General features: G+C 38.7%; 1 protein-coding gene across 4 annotated transcripts; it reads right to left on the bottom strand.

Annotated features, from left to right (window-relative positions):
* Positions 1–608: 608 nt before the first annotated feature.
* On the bottom strand, positions 609–21,174 carry LOC132167819 (uncharacterized). 4 transcript variants are annotated; one of them, XM_059578848.1, is made up of 17 exons: positions 20,247–21,174; positions 18,602–19,087; positions 18,332–18,445; positions 16,223–18,220; positions 16,019–16,135; positions 15,635–15,817; positions 15,486–15,548; positions 9,871–9,942; positions 9,508–9,771; positions 6,563–6,682; positions 6,150–6,209; positions 5,067–5,107; positions 4,835–4,912; positions 4,639–4,723; positions 3,600–3,782; positions 1,930–2,019; positions 609–1,796 (listed from the first exon to the last, which is right to left on the bottom strand). In XM_059578848.1, the coding sequence occupies exons 1-15, from the start codon at positions 21,120–21,122 to the stop codon at positions 3,657–3,659; spliced, it is 4,683 nt and encodes a 1,560-aa protein (XP_059434831.1). In that variant the 5' UTR covers positions 21,123–21,174; the 3' UTR covers positions 609–1,796; positions 1,930–2,019; positions 3,600–3,656. The 4 variants fall into 4 exon arrangements, with proteins under 4 accessions (XP_059434831.1, XP_059434833.1, XP_059434832.1 ...); XM_059578850.1 differs by having other exon boundaries at positions 609–1,549; XM_059578849.1 differs by having other exon boundaries at positions 3,619–3,782.
* Between the last annotated feature and the right edge of the window lie 710 nt (positions 21,175–21,884).

Genomic DNA, 21,884 nt, shown 5'->3' with positions numbered 1-21,884 from the left:
ATTTCCTCCCCTTCATCGCCCATAAAGACTAGAGAGAAATTAAATTGAGAGAAGAGTTGGTTATGATTTATGGCGTAAGATTCCTCTGTTTTAGAACATGAAAGCAAGGGTGAACAGAGCATAAGATTCCATTTTTCAACGCAAAACAGGGAGTATTGGGTTAAATGTACGGTCGTTAAGAAATTGAGAGGAAATGTAACAGAATAGTTTATAACACATTTTCAAAGAACTTCAAAAAAAAAAAAAAAAAAAAAACATAGAGGGCGTTATTTGTTTTAACTTTAAATCCTAAACATAAAATGCTTGTTGTCCAGCAAGAAGTTAGTTTTCTTGCATTACATCAGTCTTATTTCGGCAGGTCAAACACCTTGTGTCCTTGAATATAGGACCATAGCTTGAACAGATCAATATTTAAACAAAATCACAGCAAGTCGAATCCCTTGTTAAGCAATGGCCTGTTTAAATGTTTTTTTTTTTTTTTTTGAAACCATGGGTTAACCTGATTATCTAATCAGTATTCAGAGTAAAAAACCAGTAAACCAATACAATAATAAATGTTGAGCATTGACGTATATAGCATTCTAAACTCGAAGGCTTAGACAACTAGCTGAGGAAAAAGTTGCAAAACTAACATTGCAACATCAGAAAGTGATTAATATATAGATGACTACACATTCAACAATTTCTTGAGTTGAGTTAAAGGCTTAGACACTCAAGAAATGTGATTGGTATGATAAATCACAACCTAACAACTAAAATAAAACATCAACTACATTTAGGGCTGGGCAAAAACCGCCCGATTCTACCCCAACCTGAGGTTTTCGCACCGACCCAAGCCGCCTGGTCGGCTCCCCACAGGCCTCAGCTCATCAGAAATTGATTTCTGCCCCAGGTCAGGGAGGAATTCTGAATCCAGATTTCAAAAATTCCTAATTCCGAGCCACCCTGACCCGAGGTATAATAAAAATAAAAAATACTAAAAATCAGGTGATACATAGTATTTCTCAGAAACCCTCAACTTCTCTTTCTCCCTGCTGCCGAGCACCGATCTCCCTCCTTGCTGCCATTCCTTCCCTTTTGTGGCAATCTCCCCCCTGGCTGCCATGCCTTCCCTTTTGTGGCAATCTCCCTCCCTGCCGCAGCTCCCTCCCTTTTGTGCTGATCACCCTTTTTTTATCGGTAGTATCGCATTATTTCCCCACACAGAACTTCTTTCCATCTGTTTCTGTTTGCAAATCCTAACTTTGCCCATAATAACTATGGGTTAACAACATATGCACTTGCTGTTATATTGACCTCTTCTCGATTAGCAGCACCTAACAATCACGTTTTGAAGTTTTCCTCCCATTAACAGCAATAAACAATCACGTTTTGCTTTCCTCTTCCTTGCTTGCTCTTGGTGTTGTCTTCCTTTGTTCTTATACTCCTTTTTCATCTTGCTTGTTCGCATGCATACTTGTTGTTTCTTCTATTAACAGCATACATGCGAAGCCCTGCTGCCGCTCCCTACAACCTGCTGCCAATCAACCTGCCAACTGCGACCTGCGACCTGCTGCCAGTAGTAAAAAACGGCCTAAACCCAACCCAACAGTAAAACTGAATTCCAAGCCGACCCGAGATTTCCGAATATGCATGTAATTCGATACCATTCGGCTCAGCTCGAAATTCAAATTCCAATTCCAACACCCCCCAGGTCGGAATTTGGAAACCACCAATTCCGCTCGGAAGGGGTTAGTAACCAGAGCCCTAAGCACATTTAATATTTAGATGGTTATTTGAGTGAACATAACTCATTACTTACCAACCCACCCAGGAGGCAAAAAAAAAAAAAAAGAAAAAAAAGATGAGTTTATTGAAAGTAACAGAGAAACTGAGTACGCAGGCTGTGTACTAGGAGACACCTAAAGAGTACAAACTGGCATGTAGTACCTTTTGAGGAATGAAGGCCGCTCCAAGTGTAATAAGTCAAACCTTGCTAAAAAAGGAAGCCGTCCTCACCCAGCAATCTCCATGTTTCAACTGAAAAATAAACACCACAAAACATAAAGCAAAACGTTCAATGATCAGATATGTAAACAGGTACAAGTCTGTTTAATTCTGTGCACCTAAAACAATGATCTAACCACGAAACAAGATATTCCCCGGTAATAATAATAATAATAAAGGTTAATCACTTTTTTGGTACCTGAGTTTTCACTTTTTTATTTTTTCCTCCCTGAGTTTTAAAACATGACAAATCTAGTATCCAACCTATGGGGAAAAGACAAAATCAATACCTCCATTAGTTCCGCCAGTCCTACTTAACGGGTTTAGTAGGAAAATCAACAAGGAAAGTTTAGAACTAGTCTCTGAAATTACCCGAAAGAACTTGGACATGTAATAGTGTTTGAAATAAAAATAAATTCTTGTCAATTTGGCAACACATTCTTTCCCTTGTTTTCTCGGCAACCAAACAGAGGCAGCTCGTTTTTTTTTTTTTTTTTAATTTTAATTATTTTTACTTTTTAGGGTTCCAAGCTTTCCTTGTTGATTTTCCTACTAAACCCGTTAAGTAGGACTGACGGAACTAACGGAGGTATTGATTTTGTCTTTTCCCCATAAGTTGAGTACTAGATTTGTCATGTTTTAAAACTCAGGAGGAAAAAAATAAAAAAGTGAAAACTCAAGTACCAAAAAAGTTATTAACCCTAATAATAATAATAATATAAAAACTAAATGACTACTACTTGTAGTAATAAGTAGTATCCTGATTTCACATAAAATGAAGATATTTAAGTGAGAAAGTAGGGTCATCAAAAAGCAAACGTGTGAAAATAGAAAACAGAGGGATCATTAAATAGAATGACAGAAGCGACCGGAAAACTTTTGCCACATGCATGTATGCTTTATGATAGAAGGATTATGAAGACATTATATCCCTACACCAATAGAATGGTGTAGACTTCTACTACATATGAAACTCTCAGACAGCATTAGACAACACTTGAACAAATTGTTCCCTTGGTATCCATTTTTTGAAGAAAAAAAAAAATTATAGAAGGAAAAGAAAAATATGTCAAGGAACACAGATTATCTCCCAATATTGTACAGGAGTAGCCACCTTTTTCATGTTTTTCTCAACAAGCACAACTTGCCCAAGCAGAACTGCTATGTAAACATCACATTTTCATCTAATAAAGTGTGAATAAATATGAACAATTTATCTTCTGATAGACCATACATTGGAAATGCCCTGATATTGAAGCCTTGTTTCAGAAAAATATCTAGGCTACCTTCACAACTTTAACAAATTAGAATTCATAATCAAACATGAGGGCCACCACTTAAACCATCATATCTGGTCGACATGCTATATCTACGTTAGCAGATTTTAACAACTCAATCAGTGAACAAGAGCCACAAAAATCCAACCCAAATATGCAGCTGATCTAGTGATCTGTCAAATCTTCTGTTCAATTAAAACTTCATAATTCCATTTTGACTGCCTTTAATACTGTTCTAATATTCTTCCTTTATTCAATTACTTAAATGAGTCAAAAGAAAAACGAGATGAAAATATGAAATTAAAAGTCCAAACATCAAATTTAGTATTTCAATACCTAGTGACTTGAAGAATACCTTCCAAACATGTATAACTCTTCAGCTAGCAAGAATCCCTATACCAGATCAATACTTGGGATAATTTTTGGAAGCAGTCTACACGTTGACGTTGGACATGTATCACCATAATCAGGAATGCATGTAAGCTCATTCTCCAATACAGCATAGGCTTCTGAAAATGCCTAGGGAACAAATAATGTTGAGTATGAGATATAATAAAACCAATAGAATCACAAAAGTCCAATTTCTACCAACAACATGCAGGGCATGGTCTAACACAAAAGTAACAAAGAATGGAGGAAAAAAAAAAAAGGGAAAAAAAGAAAGAAAAAGAAAATACTTATGATAGCAGACAGTTGATGTTCATGGATCGGCAGCAGAAAATAATTCAAATTACAGAATAGCCTGCCAGTAACTTGGACATCAATTACTAAGAAGTAATTGTGTGCTAATGTGCCTTTCTGGACTTGGGGGCAATTCTTAAGCATAATCCATACGATGGCACAAGTTTTTATGTACTATAACGAAATAAACAGAACTTAGGAACTTGACAATATGGGCATCTAAATTTGTTTTTTGCTTAGTGTTTTCACCCAAAATTCATGGCTATTCTGCCTTTAGCTAATTGTTTCCGACATCCACAAAACCACTCCCACCCAAAAAAAAAAAAAAAAAAAAACCCCGAACAAAAAGAAAATGCATAACATAATGTTTAAACAACCAAGTATCCCAATAAATTCCAGAATTCTTCCTTAACATTTAACTTTTCTTTTTTAATGTAATTATGATAACACTCAACACATCAGATCCAACTGAGTGTGCCAAATTTAAAGTTAACAATAATAAATGTCTACTTAAGATTCCTATAAAGTATGATCAACAATCATGAAAATTACATAATACACTTAAGCAGCTATCTGTTAAGCCCCACGTTATCACACAGGTCAATGAAGAGTCTAAGCCCCTTCTTCAATCATCATGCCATGCACACATTTATTATATCAGAAGTAATAACTGCAACAAGGAACGCTGGCTTACCTTGATACACTGATGTATCCTAAAGCAATTTCTCCCCACATTATTTGTTGAAAATAGAGGATCATCAACATGTATTGGATCAATGCTACAATATTAAGTAGAAGATCGTCAAAATATTAAACAAAAGAGACATTATAGGGGAATCTCATGTAAGTCATACATTCCAAAATAGAAAGCAAGAGGGTCCTGCTATTACCTACAACCTCTTTCCCTTTTCATATAAACTCCACTTCCCTGTACTGAAATACGCATTTGGCGAGGATCAAACACATTCCTGGAAATCAGTCATTAAATGATAAAATATAATTAATATATTTAAATATTGTGTTGTAAATATTAAGTAACTCTCTAATCAAAGAGCAACGTCAATTTCAATAATCACTTTCAACAATGAAAGAGACAAACTTTGATATCAGAAATTGACTTACCCAAAGAAATACAGAAAATCCATCAGAAGGCTTCCAAATTTCTGCAAGATCATTGAAGTGGAAATTAGCCAAGAGCATCAATCAACAACTATCACCACATACTGGAAACAGAAAAAAAGAACAAGAGCATAAAATTGTGGATTTGAATCTTACATGTAACCAAGGCACGAGAAATTTAAAAATTCAAATTATAAAATTGAAAACCTTACCAAGGTTTTCTGCTTGAATGTTGTAAATGGGTAGGTAGAGTGTTTTAGATTTATTTATTTATACAATTATTTTGGTTGCAGGAGGGAGCAGGTGGGAGCCTTAAATGAGCCTAATGCAACTCTTTGGCTTCATTAGGCGCGATTTTCAGTATGTTGGAAACAAATGTTAAAAAAAGAAATTCTATTTCCACCTTGTTGGCTTTGTCAAGAACCCAGCAAAACATCAATAGTAATACAACTCATGAAACATGTTAAAGTTCAATACATGCTACTCAATGTAAAACTAATAACAAGAACATAAAAAACTTTAACACGCCAAAGTTGTTTTTGGAAATGGTGTCCAAATTGTTGTGATAGTTGAAGCATCTAGTATTCCATTGGGATCTTTCCAAGAGCTTCAACACTTGGTTTGGTGCAAGAAACCATAAACACTATTACTCTTGTTTTTTTTCTTGGTAAATGACCCCAAACACCCCACAAGACTTGATCCCATGATCTCACCCATCAATACCACAATGCCATTCTTATGAGAGGTGGAGATGACAATTTGTTCCAAAGCCCATTAGAAAACCATGAAACATTTTTTTTTTTTATAAGTAATTCAATTTCATTAAAAGCACAGAGGGGCGCAACCCTAATATACAAGAAGTATATAAGAGAACCCCTAATATGGAGAAAAGAGGAACAAAAATCCAAAAACTAAGAGTAATAAATAACGGGCAAGCTATTGAACACAGCTATCCATCTATAGAGGGATTGGAACATCTTTTTCAACTCTAAAAACAAAACATAAAATATCATATATTATCAACTGAAAAATAAGGAACCTTCCACAACTAAAAGAACAACAAAAAGGTGAAATACTAGTAGTTACTTGGTTAATAGGCCGGCCAAGATGATGCTCATGCTGAAGAAAACGTGTAATTAGTAACACCTGTACAAAAAGCCACAGTAGAAAGGTAAACACATGCAAAATCGCTACTGACTGATTCGCTTCTGTCCTTGACATGAAAAATGTAAAACTCAAAAAGACCAACCAAAAGAAGGGTGTGCATCTTATTTCATAGAATTTAAGATCTTTGTTCAGGTTTTTTGGTCATGGAACATACAAGCTCAAAGAATATGACTAATGCAACAACACTCACCAAACAGTAGGAACGTAAGCCACCAGAATATGACCAAAAGAAGGGTGTGCATCTTATTTCATAGAATTTAAGATCTTTGTTCAGGTTTTTTGGTCATGGAACATACAAGTTCAAAGAATATGACTAATACAACAACACTCACCAAACAGTAGGAACTTAAGCCACCAGAATATGACTGGTCCAGGCTACGATCTGCCAAGAACTGTTTCAATACAAAAGCAAGGGGTGTAGCAGCAGGAAATTGCTCAGTCAGCTCCTTAACCTGTGACAGAAACAAATGATATGCTGAACTTGAAGTGCAATTTGGAATAAAAAAAATAAAAATAAAAATAACAAAGATCAAAGTCTATTTAGGAAAATGCATCCAAAGTCAATGCAGATAACACAGAAAGGTAAAGGCCATCAAACATCAAGGGTTGATGAAATAGGAAGATCAATGTACTGTGCTAACTTGTACTCAATTCCATCTACATAATTTCAGCAACCTTACAGAAAATTTCTGCCTTTCAAAGGAATATTTTATCTATGTTTTTTGGTTGCTTGGGGGGTTAGGGAAAGGGGCACCGGGTTCGAACTAATTTTCATACAACATTTCCAAACCAGCCCTTCAAATCTCAATTAACGGATCTCAATAAGCCTACCCTCATAAAAATGTGTTGGACAAGTAACATACCATACTTTCAAACTGTTATAGTTTGTATGAACGTTTTAGACACAAAAGGCGGAGGCTATTATATTGTTCAACTTATGTTAACCTAATACAAGCATCCTATTATATAGGATTAGGGAAATACCATAGAGACTAAAATACCCCCTAAACCCTAATGACTCAAACCCTAACTCTTCTAACACTCCCCCTCAAGCTAGAGCATATACATCATATGAATCCAGCTTGGAAGATACAAGCAAACGAAAAACAACTAGAAAACATATTCTAACACTCCCCCTCAAGCTGGAACAGCTTGGACCACACAAGTTAATTAAATAAAACTTCAATGCCGGTCGAAAACTCGTTGGTAACTTGAACAACCATTTGATCGGTTCTCGCCGAAAAACACCAAGGCCGGTTGGATGCAACGATCACTTGATCGGTTCTCGCCGAAGAATCCAAGGCTGGTCGGATACATCGATCTTGGGATTGGTTCTTGCCGAAAAACACCAAGGCCGATCGGATGCAACGATCACTTGATCGGTTCTTGCCGGAGAATCCAAGGCCGGTCGGATACATCAATCACAAACAACAAACAAACAACAAATTTTCACATGATTAACCAACAAGATTATCCGGAAAACAGATATCGGAAAAACAAAAAACTTTGCCGGAGCTTCGCTGGAGATATGCCGGAACTTCGTCGGGGCTTCAAAACTGGCCGGAAACACACAGAACAGGTTGGCAATACCTAAAAACAGAAGAAAAACACTTAAAAACAGAACAGAAACAGTCACTGGAGGCTCGCCAGACCATTGCCAGAGTATCGCCGGAGCTCGCCGGAACTTGCCGGAGAAGACAGAACACTCCGGCCACTTCAAAAACAGCAACTACAGAATCAATAGAGGGCCACACAGTAACGTTTCAACACCAAAAGCACCAAATCGTCGGAATATTTTTTTTTTCCCGATGGCCGCTGCAACTTTTCCGGCCACTACAGAACACTCCGGCCACTTCAGACAAGACAGAAAACCACCGCAGAACCATCCGGCCAGCATCACAGAACATCAAAAACAAACAAAATATATATATATATATATATATTTTTTTTTCTCACCAGAAGGAGTTCCGGTCACCATAAAACAAGAACAAAACAGCTCTACGGAACTCTTTGGAGCTCTTTGAAGGTACTGCCCGTGTGGGTTAGCCCACACGGGCAGTGCTGCCACCAAGAAGAAAACTAAACTACCCAAGAATCGAAACAAGCTCTGATACCATGTTATAGTTTGGATGAACGTTTAGACACAAAAGGCGGAGGCTATTATATTATTCAACTTATGTTAACCTAATACAAGCATCTTATTATATATGATTAGGGAAATACCATAGAGACTAAAATACCCCCAAAACCCTAATGACTCAAACCCTAACTCTTCTAACACAAACCATGAGAATCCACAGTTAAAATCTGCTTCTTAAAAGTGTCCATATCCCAATTCTGACATAGGAATATCCATAGCGATTAACTTGAATTATCATCGTTAAACACAAGCAAACAATCAATCGATATGCATGTATCATCACCATAAGACTGAATGTGGCACCAGTAATATGAGGTTAACATACAAACAGAAGTTAGATCGATAAATTACTCAAAAAACCCCAAAGGGGTTGGCTCAAGTGGTAAGGGCTTTGGTCTTTGTTGTAGTCCATGAGGTCTAAGGTTCAAATACCCTTGGCTGCAAACAACTCCTTGGGGCCAGCTTACCCGATCCGTATGGAGGGGGTGCTTTACACAGGTTCAAGGTTTACCTAGCAGGGATGGGTATATGAAGTGGCTTTGCCTTGGAGAGGTTTCTCGTTATCAAAAAAAAAAAAAACATTACTCAAAAGTGGTATACCAAACAATGACGGTTCTGGAATGTCAATTCCTGTACTTAGGATAGGAACTTATTCACACCTAAAACTTTCAACTGAAACATCAATCTTTTTCACATGCAAGTCCTGATGTTCCCCTAAAGTTGGTTTCGAGAAATGCATGTCAAGCAGTCTTTACTGTTTAGAAGATCTCTAGTAAGAGACCAAGAAACCTAGAGATTCTTCAACAGTAACACCCTTTGATAAGTCACACAGAACCTACTCGCCTAGTTTCTCCTTTACAATGTCAAGATTAAGCTAAACTAAAGTATTGGTATTGATTCATTGCAGTAAAGCAAACCTTACATCACCATCTCTGTTACTTATCAAAAAACATTACCATCTCTGTTAGCTTTTAACTTGAGTGAATGCTAGATCGAGCCTATTTAAATAATATTTTTTTTGATAATAATTTTTTTTTCGATCAATAATATTTATTGATCTTTCTTCAAAATTCACTGAATTGTGGGTAGAATATGAAGTACAAAGTCTAAGGCTATCTATATTCCAAGCAAAATTACCAGTTCTGTAGTTTGGAGTCCTGTATGTGATGGCGACTTGAAACTGATGTCAATACGAACTGATTTTGAATCATTAGTAGTATCATGATCTATCTGTGAGCATTTTGTCAGGACAGCATCCTCTAAAACAACTATATCGGATTGAACATTACTGCCTTGTTCACCAGTCACGTGAGTAGTCTCCTCCTTAGGTGATTGTACATTAGAGGCAGAAGAGGTGATAAGATCATGAGGAACTTCCACCACAAGCATAATAATAGGTATCTAAGAGCAAAGGGGCACCAGTATGAGAAGATACATGAAAAGAAGTGGCTAAGATTAAAGAAAAGGAAAAATAAAAGAGTTCAAACGAAGAGGCATTACAGCTGTATTTTCCACAGTCTTAAGAGAATCATTTTTTACCCACTCCTGGTTGGCAAGATACCTCGCTGCATGCTGAAAGACCAATACAACAAATCTTAATCTTGCATTAGACAACAACAAAAGCAATTTAACAGAGCTTGAAGAAAATAGGGTAAATATTTCCAGTTCAACTGCCAACACAACAGCTAGAGCAAAAAAAAAAAAAAAAACAGGAGTGGTGGGGGGCGAAGCATGGCATGATCAAATAGGATTTATTACTACCATCACTAAAAATTAGGGATGAACAAAGTAGAAATAACAAACTGCTATCAGTTTATTAAAATATCATGAACACAACCACAACAATTGAGTATCATTAAGTTCATGCACCCTCTTCTTACAAATCTAATTTAGTTTTTGCTTAAATGAATAGTGGAGAACCTAGCATTTTGAAGTAGATATGTATGCCATGCAACACAAACAAAATTAAGAGAATTAGGTTTAGAATCAATATTAGAGTCTTTTAGACAGCCAAGAACATGTTGATTACCTTAACGCAACAAGTCTGCACCTTATGAAGAAATGAATGACATCAATTCCATCTAAAATATAATCTCTAACGCAATTTGTCTCCTTATTTAACCTATTTTTTCATCTAATAGTCAGTCTCTGAGTGATATTGTCAATTTTACTCTCTGCCATTGGTCAATGAATCTGTGTGCAATTTTCTTCCACTAGCAACAATACAAGTAGTTTAAAAACAAGAATGTGCATCTAACATCTCAAGGGAAAAAAGGCCACATCATAAAAAAGAGGACAACAGACTCCGCTGACACTTCAAGCTCACCTACTCCTTTTTTTTTTTTTTTTGACAAGTCTTCAAGCTCACCTACTCCTTACTTCAGAATTTTAGTTTTTATTATTCATGTAAACCTTACAAGACCTTGATTTAAAGGTGCTTGGTCATGCCAATTGCATGTTGCCATTAACTTTCCTTGCAGCTTGTTGTCTTGATTAAATGGTAAAATTACACTCCAACACTTCATGTTTAATACTGTTGAAGAGTTGCCTGTGATGGGTTGAAGGAGGCGCACATGGCAGTGCTTCCACAACTACTTACTCAACCTTTGGTGTCTTTGCTGGTTGATCAGTGTTGTGGTCCCTGTGACGTGGAGGCTTATGGTGGTGTCATGGGCAGTCTAGAGGCTCCTGGTGGTGGTGTGGAGGCTTGTGGTGGCCTGGGTAATGTTGTTAACAAATCAAGGCCTTTGGATGTTTGTCTGCCTGAACCTCAAGCTGGTTATTGGTTTGACAGGCTAGCTACAGGTGCTTGTGCCTCAGGCTTGATGGGAGCTGCCTTCCTAGAGATGTTGAGGCTGGGGGGGCTCTTCCTATCAAAAAGGGGAGTTTATATTCTTCACCGTTCTTTGTTCCCTCTCTCCTAAATTTTTCTGCCTTGGCTGGGATGGAGTTGGGTTGTGGCGGAGGAAATAGGCGGCTTGTGTATAACCCATTTCTTTGTGGAGACGGGGATCTCTTCACTAGGAAGGAAGCCTCTCTTTGCACGCCTCTTAGCTCCTATCCCCTGCGATGTTGGGAAAGTCAGGCTACTCTGATTCAGAGTATTCAGATTGGGTGGTAAATAGTAAAGGAGATTCATCGGGTTGTGGGAGTCTCATGTGTGGGTTTTGCAAAGCAATTTATGGCAATTCTAACTGCTATAGAAGCCAGTTGTAGTCGGAAGGTTTGAGCATCCAGTTCTAAACTAGGGAAGAAAGGTAGTAGGGAGTCAAGACAGTTGGAGTGCTCCATCAATTATGATTTAAAAGGTGAGAGCTCAAGTCGTGGCAAACGAAAGGAAATTGGATTTTCAGTTCTTAATGAAGCCTAAATTGTTATCTTGGAGCTTGAGAGGGTTTGAATGAGAGGGATAAATGTCTAAGGGTGAGAAAGCCGCTCAGAGGGTGGAAGGTTGATATTGTCTGCTTTCAAGAAACTAAGTTGAAAGTCGTGTCTCGTAATGTTGTGGTAGGTTGTGGGGCTGCCATCATGTGAAATGGTGTTGTTTGTATTCCAGAGGGCCTCAGGTGGTGTTTTACTTATGTGGGATAGGAGGGTGGTGGAGAAGATCGACGTGTGCGTGGGAGAATTTACCTTGGTTGTCCCTTTTAGAAACGTTGAAGATGAATTCACCTGCGCTTTTATGGGTGTTTATGGACCTAATTCTAATAGGGATAGAAGGCTCCTCTGGGATGAGTTGGTTGGCTTGCTCAGCTAGTGGAACGTGCCTTGGTGCTTTGGGGGTGATTTCAATAAAATCAAATTCCCTTGTGAGAGATCGGGAAAAGCTTGTTTATGCCCAGTTATGGTGGAGTTCTAAGACTTCATTTTTTATCAAGGCCTGATGGACCTCTCTCTTGTTGGTGGCACTTTTACTTGGTCGATTAATCAGCAATCACCCTCTTGGTGTAGAATTGATAAATTCCTTGTCCCTCTAGCGTGGGAACCCAGTTTCCTAGTATGTCCCAAATGAAGCTTCATAGACTTTGATCGAATCATTTTCCAACCCCTCTTCATTTTCCAATCATTTTTTAAGGGATAATAGGTCCTTCAAATTTGAAAACATGTGACTAAAGTCTAAAGGTTTTGTGGATAGAGTGAACTAGTGGTGGGACTCTTATCATTTCTAAGGCTCCCCAAGCTTCATGTTACCGAGCAAGCAAAAGGCTTTGAAAGTTGATTTCAAAAGATGCAACAAGATGGTGTTTGGCAATGTAGAGAAGAAGAAAAATATCTTTATGGAAGAGCTATGTCTTTTTGACATCATAGAAGAAGAGAGGGACTTAGGTGTTGAGGAGAGGATGAAGAAGGCAAAAGTTGTCAGTGAGTTAGAAAGATCCACTCTCGTGGAGGAAATGAGTTGGGAGACAAAAATTTAGGATCTTGTGGTTAAGGGAGGGCGACAAGTGCACGAAGTTTGTTCACAAAATAGCAAACTCCAACAAAAAGAGGAACTCCATTGACTCCTTGTTGGTACCAGCTTCTACCAAACGGTTGGAGATTAGCGAGCATATTATCTAATATTATAAAAAGTTACATACTGAGCAGTTCAATTGGAGGCCTTTCTTAGATAGTCTTTCCTTTGATTCTATTGTTGAGGCTGGGACTAGTTGGTTGGAGAGAGTTTGAGGAAAGGAAGGTGTTGGACAAGGCACCGGAAACCTAACGGTTACTCTATGGCATTCTTCCAAGCTTTTTGGATTGTATTAAAAGAGGACATCATGAAGGTCCTTCATGACTTCCATGATAGTGGTAAGTTTGAGAGAAGCCTAAATGCGATGTTCATCACCCTCATTTCAAAGATTATGTTAAATTACCACTTATCTCAAAAGGTTAAGCTGATAAGAATGGTAATTTAATTATTTGAATTAATATTCCAACGCTCCCCCTCAAATGTGAGCTCAAATTTTACCTCAGTAAGTGATGTCCAATATGTGAAATATTTAATTGAAATGGGAGGTGAATAACGAAGACAAAGTTCGAGCTTAGGACCTTTGCTCTGATACCATTTTAAATTATCACTTATTCCAAAATCTCAAGCCGATAAGAAATTGTAATTATTTAAGGGAAACTGTATTTTAGACCACTAAATTAACGCGCGTTTTGACAAGCCCCTCAAACTTCAAAACCTCTAAATTTGAACCCCTGAATTTTCAATTGCAGTCAATTCGAACCCCTCCGTCAGATTTTAAACCTTAAAAGTGAGACAATGACGTTTATACCCCTGACTTTTTTTATAAAATTTCAAATTTAACCTTAATTCCAAAATGTTTAATTAAAAAAATTTTAAAAAAAAATTAGGGATATTTTGGTCTTTTTAGGTATTGTCGTTAAAAGTTAACGGTTAAATCTAACAAAATGATTCAAATTGACTGCAATTGAAAGTTAAGGGTTCAAATTGAGAAGTTTTGAAGTTTGGAGGGCTTGTCAAAACGCGCAGTAATTCAAGGGTCTAAAGTGAAGTTTCCCCAATTATTTAAATTAATATTCTAACAGTTTATAAGGATTGTTAAGCCAAAGGACTTTCCCCTGATCAGTCTAGTGGGTGATATTTACAAGACAATTGTTAAAATTCTAGCAAACAGGCTTCAGACGATGTTGGAGAAGATTATTTCTAAATAGCAGAATGCGTTCATCCGGGGAAGGCAGATTTTAGATTATGTTCTTCTACCAATGAATGCCTTGATAGTATAATAAGATCTAGTGAACCGGGTATTATCTGCAAAATGCATTTAGAAAAATCTTAATTTAATGCTAACTGGTATTTTCTGTTGTACATGATAAGGTGGTGCAGTTTTGGGAGGAAATGGTGCTCTTGAATAGCTCATTGTATTTCCTAGGTGTGTTTCTCGGTGTCAATGAACAACACTCACACAAGCTTTTTTCAATAGCTCCTGTGGCCTGAGACAAGGGCCCTTGTGTCTCCTTGGTTGTTTGTCATTGTGATAGAGGCGTTGGGTAGGATGATTTCTGATACAGTGAGTGGGGTTTTGTTGTTTGGCTTCTCCGAGGATTCATTGCTCTCACCTTCTGTTTGCTTATGAAACTTTGATTTTCTATGGGGCTGATCCAAATCAGCTCCACCTGCAAGGCTTATTCTTATGTTTTAAAGCTATTTTGGGTCTGAAGATAAACTTGGCTAAGTCGGAATTGGTTCCTATAAGAAATGTTGATAATATGGTAGGGCTGGCCGGTAGTATGCGCTATAGGTTTCTTCTTTGTCTTTGAAGTATCTACATATACCGTTGAGAGCCTCCTATAAGGCCAAACATATTTGGGAAGGTGTTATTGAGAAGATAGAACAATGTTTGGCTAGTTGGAAAATGATGTATTTGTTTAAGGGTGGTAGGATTACCCTTATCAAGAGCACACTTTCCAACTTACCCACATACTTCATGTTCCTCTCCTTGTGAGTGTTGCAAGTCGTATTAAGAAGCTTCAACATGATTTCTTGTGGAGTGGACCAAGCGAAGAGTTCAAATATCACCTGGAAAATTGGTCTAAGGTTTGTCCACTGATCTCTGAGGGTTTATTCTCCATGAAAGGAAATACTTTATATGAAATAGGTTTGAGCACAGCAGTAACTCATAAATGGCCGTGTTCTTAAAACAGAGTTAAAAGGATAACATACACCCACAATAGATCAACTTAAACCCACAGCCCAGATGCACCAACTACACTTTATCATTCCCCATTTTCCAATTTTTGTGGCAGTTATTAGAAACTTTGATGGGTAGTTAGTTACCAAGGACAAATAGTTGAAAAGTTGGCAAGTAGTTAGCTTATTTTTCAACTCCTATAAGTATCAATAATACTTTTCTTATGGGTGCCATTGTTTCACTAGTAATTCAATGTGACATCCATGAGATTTCCCTTAATCAGAGTATAGAATCTCAGTATATTTTTAAAACTATTAGAATCCTAGTATAACATGCTCAATTTTAACTTCACTACTAATGCAAAGAGTTTCAGAACATACAATTACGAACACCAAAAAGAAGACAACTCCTAATACCAGCTGTTTTGCCACAACTGCTGTACTACAGCAACACCAATATACAAATTTGTCAACATACCTGAAGGCATGTTTCTTTGATACCATTACGACCCTCCAATATCCCAGCTTCTTTAATAGGTTCCTAAATCAAAAGTCTTGCAGATAAGGGTTTTGCCATAAAAGTACCAGAACAGGAAAAAATAAGAATTGAATCAAGAAAACTATTACCAGGTTCCTCACTGGAGGGAGACTAACCACGAGGTCCACATCACTTGTTGGAAGGGACAAACCGGTTGCATTTGAACCAAATATATTTGTCCGGGACCTGGGCCATAGGACCTGGAGAGATCGTGTGACTCGCTTGACTGCCCAATTGATATAGGGCCTCCTGGCCATATTTGCTTCAGCAACCTTGGATACCATCATATTATTCATACAATCAATGACACAATGTCACATATATGAATAAAATGTATAAGGACAAAGCTACAGATATTCAAAAGGAATTGTGCATGGAGATTTGGGGGGGGGGGAGAGGGGAAGATTAGCTTTATAATGATGGCAATAATGACAACAATGATGGAGGTCACAATAATGAAAAAAGCCTAGTACCTTCTTGCAGAATGAGTCAATCTCATCATGAAGGAGGCTGTGCATCAAAGAAAAAGAAGCCTTCCGTGTAGGACAGCTCTGTAACTCTGGCGGTTGCACAGGTAATGCAACATCTGGCTGTGTAATGATATTTCTTTCAAATACATTGCATTGCAGAATACCAGAGTAACTTTAAAAATAAAAAAACATAGATACTTTTCTTACATGTTCCTGATCACGAGCTAGCTGGGACATTGCAATCAGCCGATCCTGAAGCAAAGCTGCAGGTAGAGGCTGAATCATTGGACGAGCTGAAAGACTATTAGCTCTCCAAGAAGGCCAAACAACTTCAGCACCATCCACGCGTAAGCAAGCTTCATCCAAGTTATTTCCATCATGGTACCAACCTCTCACACCCCAGTGCCTTGGGCTGGAACTACCAGATCTTACAGTTGGAAAACCCCTTTGTTTTCTGGAGTCACTCACAGGAGAGGGCGGCGGTGGACGTGGAGCCCTTGGGACACAAAGCACTACAGGTGATGGTGGTCTCTTTATCCGAGGATGCTCCCGCCTAGTAGGAGGAAAACACGGGCTTTTGTGATCATGACTACGCTTAAACTCAGACCTTGATCTGTCCCTGGACATATTTGGAACAATAATTGGCCGCAAAATCGGGTAAGGAAGTGAATCTCCTGTCTTCCCTTCAACATCACTAGGTATATTAGACAAAGAACTAGAAGCTTCCTCTTCCGCCACTGTGTCTGCCAATGTTGATGAGGAATGCAACATCTTGCCAGGTACTTCATTTCCCGGCATTACATACCCAAGGGCCTGGTGTCCAGGCGCCAAAGGATCAAAAGTAGAATTGAATGAAGCCGCCGTTGGTGAAGTCAGACCGTTTGTACTATATGAAGAAGAGTAGGCAACCATGTCATCAACAGCCCTAACCATGTCAGCTTCACGCCAAGCCCATGAGCTATCATCCGAACTAAGGGAAGGCGGTCGAGAGAAACCTGTCCCTGGATGATCGGAAGGATTCCAGTACATCACACCACCACCAAAGTATTGATTATAATCTATCCCAGAAACAGCATGAACCTCAACATCTTCCTCCGATATGCAGTGGCTGTCACACTCATCTGCTAGTTCCTTTGTATTTGTTAGCAAGTCAGTGAAATCCCCAGAATACTTTCTCTCATCATCGGTGGTCATTGCATTAAGCTGAAATCTTTGAGCGGCGAAATTTTGTGGAAAAGTAGATTGCAGCCTTGAGATACATCCAGAATCATAATTACAGGTTACCGAGGGAGCCAATCCACAAGCACTTCTAACCATGGGAGGCCAATCTAAACTCATTGGTAATGGCCGAGACAGAACTGGGTTACACCCACCTTCAATTGGAGAGTTTCTGGCGTGATGCATTGCGGGTATGAAAGACTGCTGGAAGTGATTATGCCAGTGCCGACCAACATCCAGATGCAATCGGTCAGTGGCAGCTGGGAGATGCGAGTTAACAGAGGGAAAATAAAAAGGAGCTACATTGGGCCACTCATTTGGAGGGCGCTCTGAAGAAGTTGGGGGTTCGGTATCATATGAATTTACACTCTCTTGCTCCCTAGCCAGAACAGCTTCCTCTTTTACATCAAAAGCTCGGACTGGTTTTTCAGGAAAAGTTAATCTCACATCGCATTCACTTCTATATGCAGAATTCTGAAAATTGATACCTTCATTGCTGAGAACATTATCAAACTCCAATGCAGGCACAGCAGGAGGTATTCCATTACAATTTAAGGTTTCTAATCTGGAAGGTAAGGTTTGATTTTCAACTACATTGTTAGGTAAGCTATTCTCTGAACCAATATGACAGAATCTTTCACTAGAACCGTTAACATAATCTCCTTGAATGCTTTGGGTGGCACTGGCCTCACTAGTAGGCACATCAACAGAAGTACTAGGAAGACTTGAACCTGATGCAAATAAATTATTACCAATTGTATTATCATCCGTGGCATTCTGAGTGGTTGGATTATCAGATGCTCGACCAGACTTTGCTGCCTCATCTTGAGAGACAACAGAGAAAGAGGGCTCTTCCATGACTGGTCTCTCAAAATTTCCCACTTCCACAGTATTGTTAAACCTAGATTTTTTATTTTTGTTTTTGTCTTTCCTACTCTTCCTTGCAGCAGTTTGAGCTTTTCCAACAGCCATTTCTCGGGCATGTTCCTGATGAAAGGCTACCAGTTATAAACTATCCAAACGTTTGATGTCACACAATAGACCATTAATAAGATTTATGATCCAAATGAGAACTTAAATAAAAAAAAAAATGGTAACCATTTGAACAGCTGATGTCTCTTTGTAAGTCTCCTTCTCCTGAGATCCATTAGGTACCTTTTTGAGATCCACCAAATTTCCCTTCTCTTTATGTGCAATTGCACAATCAAGATCCTGAAATATTATCCGGAACAATCATAACAAAATATTTTCAACGTGTGTCTGTACATAAAAATACTTACTGAACTTGTAAAAGAGTAAGTAACATAATATCTTGAGAGATTTGTTACATGGAAAATCATCTAGAGATGACCTAAGAAAAGGAATTACCTTTTTCATATTTCGGCTCCTCCCCTTTTTCCTACGGCTGCAAGCACTGAGCTTTTCTTTGGATTTATTAGGTAATGACTTCTCAATTCCCTCACCCAGAAGTTCCAGTTTTGTGCAATCAAGTGAAACAACCATAAGAAATCCTCGCAGTTTCCTTAGTATACAATCGGAAATGGTACAAACAGATCCCAACGTACTAAAAAATAGTTTCCCTGTATCATACCCACTATTTGGACATGATAATATGATCATAATGATATCCTTGAGCACAAGCAAACTACTAAACGCATTCACTACGGAAGTAGGTTTCCCAGAAAGAGTAGCAGGGATAATGGTTGAGCCAAATTCAGCTTCTACAGTCATACTGGGGATACTCCTTTGCATTGCCACAGTATAATTGTATTTCACACGATGATCTGCCCCTGCACTAAACAGCCTTGTTTCATCCTCCAAACCACTAGTTGCTCCCTTCAGAATCTCATGAATCTGAAAACTTAAAGCAGCCGAAAGTCAGGCTAAAGTGCAATAAAATGTCTAAAACCAGCAACAAGTTGACGTGATTGACAACTCACAGTACCTAAGGAAGATGACCTTTCTAAGAGAGAAACTACAAATTTCAACAGTGAAGTTCAGCACAGTGCGACACCAATGAAAAATTGCAAAACACAAAGTCAAACTCAAAAAGAACTCTCAATTGAAGGTTTCATGCGCCATTTAATGCAAGAGAACAAAAAAACAATTACAAATGGCCATCAATATAGAAAAATCAGAGTTTAAGGAAAACAAAATCTGATTAAAGAAAACATCTGTAAATTCCACAAACTCTCGCACTGAATGTTAGTGTTATTTCCCAAAAAGTGCAAGATACTTCATTACAAGAATTATCGTCTTTACTCCACAAATCATACGTTGGGATTAACAAATTTGTCTACATTCTAAAGAACCAGCAGCATGCGGAGTGTTGTTGTGTGGAAAATGGTGCCTACTACCTTTTATGGTGTTTATGGAGAAAAATGAATGACATATATTTTGAGGACTATGCGAACTTTGGAAACTTTGTATCTTCGGACAGCTACTTATGTTTCTCCTTTAACAATTAGTCATAGTGACTTCCATTTTCCTTTTGCTCCTTCTAGTTAGGTACCTCCTCTTGTATACTTCATGTGTACTTAAAAGGCGCCTTTACGCATTTAATGATATTTGCCTATAACTTATCCAAAAAAAAATTCCAAAGAATTGTGTCAGGTATGATCTAGTCTAGCAATGAAGCATTCTGCCAGATGACCAAATTAGACAAGTTACTGGATAAGGCCCATAAGTCTGCAATATTCTTTACATATCCGGTGCTAATGCAAAAACAGGAAGAAATCTGATCCACCCATTTCAAACATAAACTATTATCTAACTTACCCTTTCAACTGCAACTTTCTACAAAAGTGATTCACTCTTAGTCATCCATCAAAATCTCAAAATATATACTTCGTCTACTTAAGTTCTCTCCTCAACTAATGCATATTACCAAAGCACCCAATGCCTCTATAATTTGGTAGTTAACAAATGCAGTCTTATTCCTATACACGCAAAATGCCACATTGTACAATATTAAAAAACACTGAACAAATAAACTAAGTTCCTGAGAAAATACCAACGCTTTTGCCGATTTCCCCAATGCCACCGTCAAAACTTTCCTCCTGGTCGTGGCATCCAAATTCGTCCACCAATCAACGCAGCCCTTCTTCCTCCAATACACATTGGCCACCACGCCCGCCACGCTCGCCTTCTCTTTCAACTTCACCCCTCTTCTCTTCCCACCATTACAATTCAACCACGCCAGCCTCAGCGCCACTTCCAACCGATTCACCACAAACGCCTCTAAGCTGTAATACCCTTTCGCCTTCAACCACTCCAATTCCACCCAATCCGAACCCAACTCGCTCTCGTCGCCTCTCAAGAAGCCCCCATTCGATATCCCATCCATAGCCCCCACAAACCTCTCCAAATCCTCAACCAACTCCTCGCTCACCGTCACCGCATCGACGCTCTCGATCGAGCACGAACACGCGGTGACGTCTTCGCCTTCGGCGGAGGAGAAGAGCCTAGTCGAGTCGAAGATCAGCCGGTTCGACTCGTCCGACTCGGCGACGCGAGAGAGGAGGCCACGTGACTTCCTGAAGCAGAGGGCGGGGAGATCACGTGAGGGGAGGTCGGGGAGGGCGATGAAGGAGCCGTGGCCGTGGGTGCGCAGCTTGCGGAGCATTTGGATGAGGATTTGGACGAACTTTGAATCGACGGCCGTGAGGTGAGCTTGGCGCTGGTGGACGGTGAGAGATGAGAACCATTTGAGAATGGCGGACCTGGTGGGGTTAGGAATAGGGCTTGGGGCATGAGTGTTGGAGTGGGAGTGGGAGTGGTAGAGAGAGATGTGGGAAGTGAGCGAGTCGATGAGTTGGGTGTGAGTCGTGGACGAGTCGGTGAGCGAGTGTTTAGGAGGGAAACCTGGGTTTTGTTTTGATTGGGACATTGTTTTTGCAGGTTGCAGAGACCATGGCCGAAGGAGAGGAAGGTCGGGAAGGAAGAAATGTGCGGGAGTTGCGGGTCGTTGAAAGCGGGTTTATTCGGACCACTTCGGGGCAGCCCGGATTCGGTTCTTTGCAACCAAATTCAATGATTCTATTGAAAGATCATATTGGGCTTAAATATATAAGGCAGACCCAAAACCCATAACACAAATAATTGACCCATTAAGATGGCCCAGGCCTACAAGAAATGAAAAGACATTCAAACTATAACTTCTCTCTCTCCCCCATTGCACTAGTTGTGACCTTTGGTCTTCTTAGACCATGTTTGTTTGTGATTGGGTTATAAAATAAATTTTTAAGTAAAAAATAGTGTTTTAGAAAAAGCGTTGTTATTAAGTTTTTTTTTTTTTTTTTCTTTAGAAAAGTTTGTTTTTGACTTTTTGTTTGACACAAATTTTTTTTATATATATTAAAAGTATTTTTTAAGCTCCCAAACGCAATTTCAATCAGTTTATCCAACACTATTGTTTAGCTTAGGGATGTGGTTAGTTAACAGAAGTTGGCAAGTATCATGTTCATGGGAAGTTAATGGTATTCTAACGTGTGAGTAGTTATCATATTAGTGGGTTGTGTTTTGAAAACATACTGGGCAACTAATTGGGATTCTAAATCATATTTAACAAGGGCTCACCGTGGGGAATTGATGGGAGATGGGATAGATAATGCTAGTTTGTGTTGTGATATTGCCTACAATAGAGAAGCAA

Source organism: Corylus avellana, chromosome ca1 (assembly GCF_901000735.1).
Source record: "Corylus avellana chromosome ca1, CavTom2PMs-1.0".
NCBI classification, from domain to species: domain Eukaryota; kingdom Viridiplantae; phylum Streptophyta; class Magnoliopsida; order Fagales; family Betulaceae; genus Corylus; species Corylus avellana.
The sequence above is the reverse complement of the archived record's forward strand: the minus strand, read 5'-3'. Positions and strand labels throughout refer to the sequence as shown.

What these genes read in the sequence shown, in the direction of transcription:
- LOC132167819 (XM_059578848.1), bottom strand. Translation starts at nt 21,122, where the DNA reads ATGTCCCAATCAAAACAAAACCCAGGTTTCCCTCCTAAACACTCGCTC. An exon ending in TTGACTCATTCTGCAAGAAG is followed by an intron (nt 15,818 to 16,018) that starts GTACTAGGCTTT and finishes ATGGTATCCAAG; the next exon opens with GTTGCTGAAGCAAATATGGC. An exon ending in GATTTTCTGTATTTCTTTGG is followed by an intron (nt 4,913 to 5,066) that starts GTAAGTCAATTT and finishes ACTGATTTCCAG; the next exon opens with GAATGTGTTTGATCCTCGCC.